This window comes from Durio zibethinus, chromosome 3, assembly GCF_047325235.1.
Source record: "Durio zibethinus cultivar Kanyao isolate XHJ-2024 chromosome 3, ASM4732523v1, whole genome shotgun sequence".
NCBI lineage: Eukaryota > Viridiplantae > Streptophyta > Magnoliopsida > Malvales > Malvaceae > Durio > Durio zibethinus.
Window position 1 is genome coordinate 4,464,751 of NC_143164.1, and position 14,907 is coordinate 4,479,657.

A 14,907-nucleotide genomic window follows, 5' to 3' on the forward strand; every position below is an offset into this window, starting at 1 on the left:
ATTATATCTCCTTAAAAATTTATTTGAAATCATAATAGAATGAAAATGATGAATAAATATATTGATAACATTGTATTTCAAAAATTTTTTGTCACAACGTAATGCGAGATTTTATAAGAGACGTATGAGTGAAATTGATGCACTTTTGTTTGAATCATAACATTTTGATTTTGTTAAAAAAATTTATCTATATTCTTTTTTCAGAAACAAAAAAGATAAAATTAGAATGTTGGATAGCAATATCGCTGAAATACTTAAGGCATCTGGTCTAATATGATCAAAGTCCAATAAAAGTGGGTTCAAGTGGGCAATGATCTGGATAACTATCACCCATAACTTTTGATAGAGGATAAAAGCCGATCAAACAACATAAGCTTATTGGCAATGCTGAAAAAGGAGATGGAGAGGTAAACCTGCCACCAGGCACGAGCTTCCAATGAATGACTCTGAATTTTAATCATGAAAAGCAAAGAAAACCCTCCACTGAAGTGTCAGCAGCTCTCCATTAACACTAGAAACATAATACAACCAATGATGGCGACCAGTGACAAAGCTGCTTGATCTTCATGATGCCTTTTTAGTCATGTTTTAGTCTTTAATGGCAACTTTTTTGAGCCGGACCACTGAGTTGAGTTAGGAACTTAATAATGCTGTGGGTTAGTTGAGACTTCTGTCATCACTTTTCTTCTCAAGATTTAAGGAAACTTGGCTGTGTAGGTGAGCCAGTTTGCAATCAAAAGTGAGTGTGTAGTGGCAAGCGGGTTGGCAGTAGAGAGAAGGTAGACATATGCCCTATAGAACAGATTGGTGGTTATTGTTCATTGAAGATCCCTGAAAACTGTTTACAGCATACAAGTTAGCAATGATCCCTCTTCCCAATTCCCACCATTGAACCATTATAAGCAATCGGTCAAGTGAAAAGATGTCACACTACCCCAATTTTAACACTGCGGGATTTAGTATTGAAACTGATGACTAGTTCTCGCACAAAAAGAATGTTATATGCTACATGCCTGGGTCTGTGAACAACTAAACTAGGGTTAATCTTGGCGAGTAATGGCCTGCTCCATAACAATACACCAAACTCCAAATGCTAATGATGGAATGGGCTCTTGGATGAGCGTGGGAGCCTAGAAACAGAAGATAAGCTGAAAGGCATTGGCCCACCAAGGGCTTGCCTGCTTGATGATGTTGGGAATTCTGATTGAATCAGGATCACTTGATGAGGTTAACTTGTTCGATGTATTGGGACATTAACTCTACCCAATCTGTTTGATGTATTAAGAACAAAGGGGTTGGAAGTTCATGTGACCATGTAGCACAATGCTCTTTTCCCTTTTCTTCGTTTCAAATTAAAGTTTGTCTTTGAGATTCATCCTGCCACTTTTCCGATTTCCTACTCTGGAAAAAAGCTTTGATTGACCAAATTCAATCAGCTATAATCTAACAACAAAAAATGAACAGAGCTCAAAGCATGAACAACTAGCATTTTGTTTGGAGTTGTCCGCAAAACCATATCATAACCTGCAACGAGGATGAATCAAGTTTATTACGTCTTGCCGTCATAATTGAATTTATGAAAACTGATTTGAATTGCCAATGTAATGTCAAATGGGTTTGAAATTTAAAATTCGAAGAACTCTACTTTGAGTTTAACTCTTGACCAAATCATAGTTTACGGTTTAACAGATCAAATTGTAATGGCAAACCTAAGCCTTTGTATATGTGTACTATTGCCTGAAGTTGATTTTGAACTTATCTAAATCTTTTGGGTTTTAACTTGTGACAAACTACATGATTCTAACCTTTTGTTGTTGATGAATGGAGATTTTCGATAAGAAAAATGTAATTGTTCCTTGTATAGTTTAGGTTACATTTGGACGTGTAGTGAGAAGATGCCAAACGCATCTTGGATACTATTTTATAATTAGATCTGTATTATAAGAAAATTTTTACTAAACATTAAAACATTTTGCCATTAATCAAGAAAAATCTTTCGAAAGTAATAAAAAAATTTGAAGAAATTCAAAAGTACGTTTATAATATTGACTAAACTCTTCAAAAGTAGGAAAAAAAATCTTTTTAATTAAAATTTCCAAATTCAAGGTTTAGTTGAAAAATTGAAACTCGATCCCTCCTTGAGGTATCGGTAATCAAATGGTACTTTTCTTTTGAAAAATGGTAGAGACGAAATTCAAATGCAATGAAGAACAGTAGAAAAAGATTAGTAAATTACGGTTTAACTTTGACCTAAACACTGGAAGTTTTGTGAAGCAACGTCTAACGCTACCATAGAAAAACAAGAAGAGAAGAAATGCTATTCCAGATTCCTAATCTTTAAAAAACATGGAAAAGCTAAGAAAATAAACAGCAGGTGTGGAAATTGGAAACAAAAAAGTGAGTGGGGGAACAATACATCAACACGCCAGACCGTCCAGTTTGACTCACTATTATTCTCCAATTTGAAATGGGGCTGAAGCTCTCAAAAATCCAACCCTCCCCAACACTCTAGATTCTCTACCACTACCAAATCTGACCATAAATCCATGATCGCAACTTCAGTCCACAAAATTCACGGAATTGGGAAACTTTCAGAAGCTGACAAAAAAACCTCCACGCCCATCTTTGTTTCTTTATCATACTCCACTCAACACTATCAAATTTGGTCAAACTTCACATACAAGACACTATCCGTCGCTAAAAGGAAATGAAAATTTCTTATCTTTGCTCATTGAATTTTCCATCAAATTAAGATAAACATTTAAAATATGGGGAAACAAGTATAAAATAATGGAGAATTCAGAGCTTTAGTGGATATCGGAACAAAATAAAGTGAGAGCATCCTCAGCAAGATCCACACCATATTATACTGTATATTAAAGGGAGAAAATTCCGGTAATTGAGTATAAGAACATTAAAAAATAGAAAGAAACCCCCACTACTTGCATGATTCAACTCCCACCAAATCCACAATCTCCTGCTCCATGACTATTTTTTCCTAAACAAAGTCTTGTGCTGAGCCAAAACCAAAAACAGGGAATCCTATATTTTCTTTTTTCAAAGAGCTAGTGTACCCGCTAATCAATCTTTTTGTCTTCTTGGAGACAGAGCCCGGGCTCTAAGTTGACTATCTGAAAACCCTATTGATAGCCTGATCTTTCAGGAGTTGCTTTGACGAGTCAGATTCAATTTTTATGACCATTTTCAGGGCCGTTGGATGGGTGGTGGGACTTAAGACGATTCCAGGACCAAAGCTGCTGGTACATCCGTGACGTTGTGGCTATGATTGTGATCCCCTTCATATGTTACAATCAGCATACTTGGATCGTCTTGAGCTCGCTCTACATGTTTCCTTGCGGGGCAGCCTCTGACACTGCTACATTTGTAATAGCCCCTGAAATTACCAAAGAAACAGGTTAGGGAAACTCGGGTCTTAGTCAGGTGGACTCACACACGCCAACCAAATGAACTTTAATTCAATGTGCAATACAAAAAAGTCAATTACAACTAATTGCCACGCACAATATGACCAAAAAAAAAAATCAATGAGAACTTTAATTATTGTTTGGAGGCTTCTGTCAAACCGTAACGGGTGAAAAAGTAGTAAAGAGACCAAACAACAAAAACAAGGAAACGTGATAGGTCCAAGATTGAGAGCAAACGAAAGATTTTTGATTGATTAAAGAGTGCAAAAACAATCAATTTTTACACACCTTGGATGAGGAGAACCCTTGATTGGTTTCTGGCCATATTTTCTCCACGAATAATCATCAGGAGGAACATCAGCCATCTTGTTGCTAATAGCTGGAACTCTAATGACTCTCTTCACTCTTGATTTCCTACAGAATATATATTCAATGAAAAGGTTTAGACTTCAGAACCAAATCAATCAAAACAATCAAATTGTATGTATTACCCAAAAAGATGAGAAGCCAACCTTTTCTTGGAGCAGTGGCAACTTCCAGAGGACGATCTACACTTGACAGCAGCATCATCCATCGAATTGCACTTCCTTTTCAAAGGGAAAGATAAAGGAGGTTTACCAGAAGTAGGAACATGGGAAGGACTAGTAAATTGGAAGCCAGAGGAGAGAGATGGCTGCATGCTATCATTATCCCCTGTCAATGAAGACATAAAAGAATTCCCACCAGACAGAGTAGGCGAAGATGAGAAATTGATATTGCTAGTTGCTTCATTTCTCTCCAAAAGACCAGTCTTTGCCACCAAAAGAGGACTGCTTTTACTCTGCTGGTGATTATGAGGCAAAGGAGGCAACCTATGGCATGGGGTTGAACAAAAAGGCTTAAAAGCAGACACCTGATCTTTGCTTACTTGAACAGAAGAAGTCCCTGACTCTTGAATCTTCTTCCGAGGTTGTTGTGAATCTTGTTGCCGTTGTTTCTCTTCTCGTCGGAGAGGGCTAAGAGGGGCGCGTCTAAATCGAGCATGGCCAGTTCTCGGTCGACCCAGTAAAGATATGACCTTCTTGAAGGAGTTAACAGTCTTATCTGTAACAGCTTGGATTTCCATGGTTGGCTCTGAACCTGAAGGGGAAGAAGTTTTAAAAGAAGCATCGCGATTGTAAAGCTGTTGACTTTTAGACATCAATCTTATCAATTCTTCAACACCTTGAATCCCAGCAGTTGCCGCTTCTTTCAAAGCAGTTTCCTCCATTTTCCCTACAAAACTATTACCACGACCGTATCCCATCACTAATTCCACAGCCATCTCTGTTCATCCAGGAAAACCAATTCCCTCACACCCGCAATTTTGATAACTCGGAGCGAAAGCAGTTTTATAGATATAAAGAAAAGAAAGACTACATACACAAGAAGAGGGAAAATGAACTGAAATAATGATGAAAAAAGAAAAGCAAAGATAGAATGTGGAAGATGATTATGATAAAAGGGAAGAACCGAAAGATTCGAGTCAAACCGATGCCTTCTCAATGCAAGGCATTGGGTCACTGACCTGTCCTTCTGTTACATATTGCCGTCAAACTCACCTCTCAATGAAATTATTCCACGTATTCAAAAATTTGACCAACTCAATTTAAAAGTGGGGTCCCTTGGAAACGGGATAAACCGGTTCGGAGACCGTGTCGAAATGATGAGAGAAAGTGGGGATAAGGTCAAAAGGTAGTTATTAGCCGTTGGATTGATGACTCGGTAAAATCGTTGGGTTTTCTTTTTTTTGGGTTGGAGACAGTGAGGTGGAGTTGACCTTTAACAGCTTTTAAAAGTCATTGGTGGGACCCCTGAGAAGGGACCCACCCTCTTTTACCGGAAACTGGAAGCATGGCAGAGTCTCGTCCCACAGGTCACATTGGATTCTTTCCCCAGTACATAAAAGAGTGGGTCCCGCAAAGCCGTTTGATTTAAATTAAATATATTATAAGATTTGTTCTGTACCGTTTGGTTGTTCTCTTTTTCATCATTTGATGTGATATCATCCGTTGAAATTTTGATCAGACTGTTGAAGGCTTTAGACCCTAGCTTTAGCTTTTGATTCTTACAAGCTGGACGTTGAAAAACATTTTCTGTTTTTCTTTAATAAAATAAAAAACATCTTCAACTATAATTATATTTTTTAAATAATTATTTAATTTTAAAAACTTTAAATTAATCATTAAAATTTAAATATTACACTATTTATTAAACGTTAATGATATTAACATGATACTTAATATATCACATGATATTATTAATATGATATTATAAATTTTTATAAAATAAATTTTATTGATATAATATATAATTTAAAAATTAATGTGTTATTATCATATTAAGACTTCATTAAGAATTAATGATTAGTAAAAAATATATTTATTTAAAATTAAATTAAAAATATTAATAATTTTATGATTATTTTAAAAATATGATTTTAATTGAATGATTAATATAATTTTTAAAAAAAGCAAAAATAAGCCTGCTATTAATCTGAAATATGAAATTAACAGAATAATTTATAATATCAAAATTCCGCTCTTTTAGGCTGAAATTAGTATATGGATGAAGAAAATTTTTTTTATTGTCCTCTTTTCGCATATATTTGTCAAATCAAATCAAATTTGATTAATATCGTCAAACCAAATCTTTAATATCGGGCTTAGCAATTAAATCAAGTCAACGTGACAGGCACACCCATTAGTGACCTATGTCTATGGAATAATTGAAATGCTAAGATTTTCAAATATAAAAAATTAAATTAATAACATTAAATATATAAAAATAAAAATAAATTAATATGCATAAAAATTAAAAAAATACTTAAAATGAGAAACAATATTATTTAAAACAAAACAAACATATTATATCAAATTGAGTAAAAAATTTATAATTAATTTATAAAATTAGCCTTTCACATCCTCCAATAAAAATGTGACAACTCATTCTTTTTCATTTTTAAAATAGAATAATTCACATCCATAATCGCTCCATCACTTTTGTTTTTTTTTGTTTTCGGCTCAATCAATAGTAGGCTCCATCACTTTTTTTTTTTTTATATAAAGATGATATAATTTATAATTTTAATAAAAATTTATATAAATTTAATTAAAATAAAAAAATATATTTCATATTTTTCGTATCAATATAAATTATAACATATATTTTTTATATAAAATATAATATAAATATATAAATTATTAATATTTTATATAATATAAATATACAAATTTGGATAAAAATAAGACTACTTTATTAATATTGATTGAATGCAGATAGTAACAAGAAAAAAAAATGGTGGAAGTGACAAAAAGCATTTAAGTTAAAAATGAGAAAACCCCATTACCGTAGTAGATTTGGGTGCTCAAAAGGCCGAAGGGAAACTGTATAAGTATAGTATATATTCATAGAAGTATTGCTAAGAGCCACATCAATTTGCACCCACCAAATAAGGCAGCCCAAATTCGAGACTGTCGAAAGCAACCCGTTAAGAAACATAAGAAGCATCCATAATACTCCTAAAGTCACCAGAAAAACAGCAAAAGGCCCAAGATATGTGAATTGTGCAATTACACCGAACACTTTTCCTGGGTTTGACACTTATGAACGTGAGTTTCGTTAGATGTGAGTGTGATTTAATTTTATATTATTTCATTTATATTAATATTATAATTTCTTGTTTATTAAAGTTTTTTTTTTTTTTTTTGGTTCAAGAAAGGATGTAATGAGAAAGAATCTTGACTCGAAATTAAGATCTTTATATCCTTATAAAACTTTTTTAGTCACTAAATTAAGAGTTGGAAGATAAAGATTATTTAATTATATATAATTATAATTTGTATTTATACACATAATCTCATTAAAAAAAATAATTAGGAGATGAGAGCAGGCCCAATGTAGGGTGAGGTCCGAAACAGCCGATAAACCTGCAAGCCCATGGCTGATGGCTCCACCTTTTATGTGGTCTGGGTGGCCTGTAAGAAATTTTCATTATCTACGCCGCATGTTTGAAATTTGTCGGTATGATTCGGTGGGGTTAAGATACGTAATTGAAATGCCAAATTGCATGGAATATTATAAATTATATATGTTGAGGCTTCAACATCATGAATGTCAGCTTAAAAGACGTAACGGCGACGGATTCTTCGGATAATGACAAATGGGAAAGAGATTCCCAATAAGATTAAAGGTAGATTCTCTCATCTGTCTTGTAAGAGGGTAGTTTTAGTTTTGTTATAATCCTCAATTTCGGACATCATCTTGTTGTCTGGATATTTCTAAGTATTAAATTATTAAAATTTCAATTTTAATTACGAACATTAATTTTTTTTTTTTTGTAAAGATCGTATTTTATGAACAAATCACATGATTTTCGACTATTATTTTAAATTTATCTAGCATAATTTAACAAATTATACAAGCGACTTCAAAAATTAGAAAATCTTCAATTCCCCCGACATGGTCAAGAGAAATCTTCAAAATTTTCTGGCAAAGCCTTACAAGTAATTGGAGAAAAGAGTTGAAACTAGGGAGATAGTGTCATGTCAGCACTATGGTAGTTGGATTCAGTAATTTTGCAGTAGAAATTTGCAGAAGAGAGGGTAGGCATTTGGCTGGCAAAAATCAAAGACTGAGGCTTGCGTATTATTATAGATAGAGAATTTCCGAATCTGCAACAGGTGAACGTTATAGTACACCTGTTTTTTTTGGATTTTTCAAGTGTCCTTTATTAGGGGCCATAAGTTTCAGCATCATGGGGCTTATTCTGGGCGATGAAGTGATGATCCGGATCAAAATATCTTCTGCTCGAATACATGAGATTCAACTGTCCATCCCATTATTAGTTTTATATGAACTTTTTTAGAATAAGTAATTGGACCACCTTTGCATCCGCTTGGAATCTTTGGTTTCCTATATTAATGTATCTTTACTTTCACTTTTTCAAATTGAAATTATTAAGATGGATACATTATAAAATGTGGGATAGAGACTCATTAATCTTTCATTCAAATGGCCTTCTCAAAGATTCTCCATCAACTCTAGTTTTAAATTGCTAAGATATTATGAACTTGATTTAAATGATTCGTCAATTTTTTAAGAGATAAATCCAACAAGATTGGAATTCCATTTCAATACTTGCTATTTTTTTTAAAATTTTCTCTTAATTTTGGTTTCTTTTGTAAAAAAGATGTCTAATTTGGCCATAAGTATTTGAATGTTAAGATGCAATCCTTTTGACCATTTTTAACATTTGCATTTTTTTAACTCTCACCATGTTTTGCATGATAGTACTACATCTTTTGGGGTTTTTATCTCAAAAAAAAAAAAAAAAGAAGTTGTAAGTCATCATGATAATAAGTAATTGATAGAACCTTTTCCCATTTCTTGCATTGAAATCAACATGCCACCAGCTAAAATTGGCTATGCAACCTTTCAAATATTCAAGGAACGTTAAGTCAATTGCACTTTTCCATTTTCCAAAGCTATATATAATTGTTTTCTCTAATATTTAAAAATGACTAACATAGATATTATTAACATTGCAAACGTAATATTTGATAGGAAATTATTGAATCAAATTGGAATTTTTTAAATTTCTTCTTTAAGCTATTCAACCAAAAACAATTGAAGTTTTTTTTGTCAAGAATCTCACCAGAAATGGTTTATTAATAAAAATGATTTTTATTCACTGAACTTCCTCAACAATTGGACAAGAAAACGAACTTGTTCAACAAAAGCAAAAGAGGAGCCGTGAGGGACTCAACAAGTGGGCAAATGAATGATCAGGTATTGAAAGCGAAGATGGGGCGAAATTATTGATGTAAGGACGAAAGTCATTACTCCAACTTTCCATTGGGTCCTACTCCAAAACAAAAGAATCGGTCGCAGTCTCCCACTCACCCAAGAAACGCTGATGATGTCCACAGTTCAAAGTTCAAACTAGGTGGCCCATCCTAAATCACTCGTATTTTTTAAATGATATTTATTTAAAGTATTTTTGATAAAAACGTTTTAAATAATTTTTTTAAATAAAATTTTTTTAAAATATTTTTTAAAAAACATTTTAAACAATTTTAAATAATTTTTATTAATAATATTTTATTAATAATATTTTATAAATAAAAATAATAATTAAATAAAATATTTATTTTTTTACTGTTAAAAAATATCATTTATTGTTAAAAAAATTATTATTAATAAAAATTAATAAAAATTATCATCATATATATATCAAAAAAATTATAATAATTATTCAAAAATAATATATATAAATTTTTTCAATCAAATAAATAAATTTAAATACAAAATATCTTAAAAATAAAAAAAATAATCTAAAATATCACATTTTTAGAATCATACTCTCTTAAAATTCGAAATTCTACGAATGAAACGTCCGTTCGTGTATTTAGATAATTTTCATTTAGTTTTACGACGCGAATCACGCCCAGGTAGAAACATGTTTTAACTGTGGTCAATCAAAGCAGCTGTCTGAATTCTTACAAGAGCACCCTAACCATCACATGTCATCCGCATGCTTCCCGGTTGTGCTGTGCTGTTCCCTTCTCGTCAGTGTCCTTTTATCTTCATTTTTCAAGATCATCTAGATGTAGATATAGAATAATAATTAAAAAAATACTACACATTTATTTGTTTTCCATTTATATTTCTTTTCCAGCTAGTAATAATATATTGAATTTATCAAGTTCATTCCTTTATAAAACCACCTTCACTGCCCATTCTTCTCCCCCATACATTCAAAATCCTATTCCTTTTCTCTTTTCAGACATGGCTTTACATCGATCAACCATGGCGATGCTCTTGCTGATGATGTTCAATTTATCATCAGCTCTGGACATGTCGATCATATCATACGATGAAGGCCATCCCGACAAGACAAAGTCTAGTTGGAGAACCGACGACGAGGTTTTGGCCATTTACGAGGAGTGGCTTGTAAAGCATGGGAAAGCGTACAACGGGTTGGGAGAGAAAGAGAGGAGGTTTGAGATTTTTAAGGATAATCTTAGGTTCATCGATGAACATAACGCGGATGAGAGCCACAGTTATAAGGTTGGCTTGAACCGATTCGCTGATCTGACCAACGAGGAGTACCGAGCGATGTTCTTGGGAACTAAGAAAGCCAACAGGAAGGTTTCCAAGGCGAGTGATCGTTACGCCCCTCGTTTGGGTGAGGAGTTGCCTGATTCCATTGATTGGAGGGAGAAGGGGGCTGTGGTTGCGGTCAAAGATCAGGGAAGTTGCGGTAAGTATTTTTAACACATATCGGTTATTGTCTTTTGATTGTTAACTTAGTTTTAATTTTCTGATCTGAATTTTACTTGGGTCAATTTTTTCTTAGTACCTGTCTTTGATGGATGTTCGTCTGTTTGAAGAGTAACACTAATTCTACTTATCTGCTTTAACTGCTATTTGTCAAATGGTAATTATTTGTGCCAATTATATTTGATCAGACGATTTTGTCCATGTTAACAAGAAACTGTTTCGGGGCTATGGCTTTTCTGTTCTTTTCTCACAGACCCTGGGAGTTCAATAGTAATCTTGGACCAACAGTGAAAACTGGTAAAACGCACTATGAAACAATTAACTTCATTTTTTTTCTTAGATCTTTAAAGGACAAAGAAAACATTTCAGAGGACTTCGAGGAAGGATCCTGGGGTTTGTCCTCGTCTGAGGGAATCTTTGCTTGAGTGGTTTTGGTTTGGGGTGGATAAGTCATGATGTGCTTTGCAGTTTCATGAATTCTGGTTTTGTTAGGTTGGTTAGATAGACCAATCAACTACTGACACGATTAATCATTAAAAATATAAATTGCCCTACAGTTCCTTGGAGGGTTCCACAGCTTGGCAATAGACATGTTGAGCTGATGTGTCATGTTTCGAGTTGGCAGCTTTCGGTGGGGTAAGGAGTAAGGTTGCTGGCGCGAAGTTTCAGCGCCTACTCCGTTCATGGGAAAGCACACGTGTTAAGATGTCAGCTGGGAGTTTGTAGTTTGTACATAAATACTGCTTAATTAATCGATAGAATCCAATATGTTCGAATTCACAAGATTAAGAATTGCTTTTGTATATGTTAAATTGTTTATTCATGTTTTGCTATGATGATTTTAGTGACTATTCAATATAGGGAGTTGCTGGGCTTTCTCAACTATTGCTGCGGTGGAGGGGATAAACCAAATTGTTACAGGCGAACTCCTCTCACTCTCTGAGCAGGAGTTGGTGGATTGTGATACATCCTATAATGAAGGATGCAATGGGGGCCTTATGGATTATGCCTTTGAGTTCATTATCGACAATGGGGGCATTGACTCTGAAGAAGATTACCCTTATAAAGGTCGTGATGGCAGATGTGACCCCAACCGAGTAGGTGTTTAGTTCCAAGTTAAAAGGGAACTAAAATTTTATTTCATCCAGAAAGGTTTATAATAAAAGAGAATTTCTTTTCCTTAATTGGGTGTTTTTTCACCTGCAGAAAAATGCCAAAGTTGTTTCCATTGACAACTATGAAGATGTTCCAGAAAATGATGAGAAAGCATTGAAAAAGGCAGTTGCAAATCAGCCAGTGAGCATTGCCATTGAAGCAGGAGGCAGGGCTTTCCAGTTATATCAATCAGTAAGATTCTAGATCCATCAAAGTTGATAGTTATTGTAAAGCCATAAGGTTTAGATTAATGATGATCCTGGGATTACATACGATTATGCTTAGTGGAATCTGGAAAATCTGGAAATGATATCGTGGAGTTGTTGTTGCTATTTGTCGTTTACTTGTCATTTCTTTAGTTATAGCCTTTTACCATAGAAAGAAAGGATTATAATATTGGTATGATTGCCTAGGCGTTCAGAATTCAATAAAATCTTTTGCCAACCAACAAAATTAGTTCTCCATAGGTTGAATGCTTTGTTGCTACCGGCTTATAAAGTTTTAAAACCATTTAATAAATGTCATATTTGATCATGACGCAATAATGTCTTCTTAAAACTGGAGTTAGAATAATGTATGTCTATCGATCTTCCAATTTAGGGTATATTTGATGGAAGATGTGGGACACAACTGGACCATGGTGTGACTGCTGTTGGATATGGCACGGAGAATGGTAAAGACTACTGGATTGTAAAGAACTCATGGGGTCGCTACTGGGGAGAGGCAGGCTATATTAGGATGGCAAGAAATGTGGTCAATACCGTAACAGGCAAATGTGGAATTGCAATGGAAGCCTCTTATCCTATTAAAAAGGGTCAAAATCCCCCCAATCCTGGTCCCTCTCCCCCATCTCCGATAAAGCCTCCAACTGTTTGTGATAATTATTACACCTGTCCCGAGAGCAATACCTGCTGCTGTGTCTACGAGTACTATAGCTACTGCTTTGCTTGGGGATGCTGCCCACTTGAGGCTGCCAGTTGCTGTGAAGACCACTACAGCTGCTGCCCGCATGACTACCCTATCTGCAACGTAAATGAAGGAACCTGCTTGATGGTACGACCAAAAGATCGTTTTGCGTTCGTATGTTCTTGATTATGCTAGTAACATTTTTAGTTTTGTTCCCCCACATTTTTATCTTTTGCAAATGCGTGATCATTGATCATTTGTCAAATTCAACATTTTTTTCAATTCTAATAAACAAGTGTTCTATCTTTTCCCTTCTCCTTATTTTTCTAGAAGTTACTAACTTTCTGGTTGCTTGCTTGAATTCGTTTTGCAGAGCAAGGGCAATCCACTGGCAGTGAAGGCACTGAGGCGCACTCCTGCTAAACCTTTCTGGGCTCATGGAAGTGTAGGCAAAAAGAACAGTGCTTAAGTAGAAGCCTGGTATTTTATGCAGTAGGTGATGCTAAAGGGAGGATGAAAGAAGCTTGACAGTGCTTAATATTCTCCTTGGTTTTATCATGCTGCAATGCTCCTTTATTTCATTCTCATACCGCGATGGATGGTTTATAAAAAACTACTCAGATGCTAATTATGTATATAGCTTCCCGTTTATCCATGTTGCATTTCGGAAACAGACAGAAACATTGTCAATTTCTGTTGTCCTCAGTGTATCATATCATCATTTAGCAATGACTTTTAAGAATTGATGATTTCTTAATCCTATTCTACTTTATAGTTCAATTGTATAATTTTTCTTTTCGCAAATTCGACAAGTTTTTCATGATTTTAAAATAGAGGTGGAAGATCCAACTGCATTTAAAATCTTGATTGCACGGGGATGCTCAACAATTTGCTGAGTCCGTATGTTATCCTTATTCACATGGCATAATTGTATGGATGGATAAGCTAGGGTACTTAAGCGGTCGGGCACGATAAAGTGCCTTTAATCATACGAGAAAGCGTATGACTTTGTGCTCAAACTGCTTATTACATTCAAATAATTTCTTCCTTTAATGCGGGTTCGTTAACGATACCAGTAGGTGATTCTAGTTTTTCTGGTTTTCATTTGAGAAAGTGACTGGCAATTGTTATAATTGCTTCATTCCCAAGAGAAAATTGCTTCATTACGATTTCTGTGCTATATTAAGTTTGAAAACAACAAACCTAAACTGTCTTGCACCATCTATAAGAAACAGTGATGGCTTCTTTTTTTTCAACCCAATGTCAGCTGTGAAGGAATATCAAGATGCAGAGTTATACAGTGGCTAGTTATGAAGCTCAGTCCAAAATACAAAATGATATAAAAGACAATTAATTATAAGGACATGGACACATATTAAACATCAAAATTAGAGTTTTTTTTATAATTATTTGGAATTGAAAATTCTGAATAGGAGTATGAAACTAATACAAATTTAATAGGTGATCATAACTTATGCAAGTATGAATAAAGGGATGGCAGCATGAAGAGCAAAACAGGGAAAAAGAAAGGAGAAAAATTTTTCTAACCCGTGAGGATTTGCCAATTTATTATTAGGAGAGAGACGCATCTTTTCATTCTGGCGTATGAAAGAGGATAAACCTTAGCTGCCACAATTAATCTGGGCATTTGATTCCTGCTTTGCCTATCTCTCCATACTCTCAAAAATGAGTGCCTAGATAACTAGTATGCAGTAGTCCAAGATCATGGCAAATGGCAATAATACTTCTAGTATGAGCAGAAAAAAAAATAAAAAGAAAAATTATTAATCAATCTAATTCAACTGTTACAAGTTTAAAGCTCTCACAAGAGGTAGATATATAGACTTAATGGTGTCACATTAAGTTAGAGCTGCTGTCAAATTGTAAGCTGTAAGTAGGGGAGGCAATTGACTCAAAAAACTGTTGTTTTAGACCGATGTTACTATCTTGCCTTCCAACATAAGGGACCCTTTGCCCAAATGCCATGTCTCACAAGTAGGGACCCAAAATGTTGAAAAGTTGAGAGTTGGGGACCAATATCCTCTGTTTCGGGTGGAGGAGGAGGGGGGGAGGGGCTAGATTCCAACTGTAGTACACAACAATTCAATCCCATCCCCAA

The 14,907-nt window shown here is 34.4% G+C and overlaps 2 protein-coding genes across 2 annotated transcripts; one reads left to right on the plus strand and one right to left on the minus strand.

The window, feature by feature from the left end:
* Positions 1-2,853: 2,853 nt before the first annotated feature.
* LOC111301178 (putative WRKY transcription factor 7) lies at positions 2,854-4,874 on the minus strand. The gene is made up of 3 exons (XM_022896660.2): positions 3,938-4,874; positions 3,714-3,839; positions 2,854-3,394 (listed from the first exon to the last, which is right to left on the minus strand). The coding sequence occupies exons 1-3, from the start codon at positions 4,726-4,728 to the stop codon at positions 3,232-3,234; spliced, it is 1,080 nt and encodes a 359-aa protein (XP_022752395.1). The 5' UTR covers positions 4,729-4,874; the 3' UTR covers positions 2,854-3,231.
* A 4,973-nt stretch (positions 4,875-9,847) lies between these two features.
* LOC111274469 (cysteine proteinase mucunain-like) lies at positions 9,848-13,568 on the plus strand. Its single transcript, XM_022859250.2, has 6 exons — positions 9,848-10,012; positions 10,231-10,707; positions 11,589-11,824; positions 11,934-12,074; positions 12,483-12,935; positions 13,162-13,568. Exons 1-6 carry the CDS (start codon positions 9,979-9,981, stop codon positions 13,255-13,257), a joined length of 1,437 nt encoding a protein of 478 aa, XP_022714985.2. The 5' UTR covers positions 9,848-9,978; the 3' UTR covers positions 13,258-13,568.
* Positions 13,569-14,907: the final 1,339 nt, after the last annotated feature.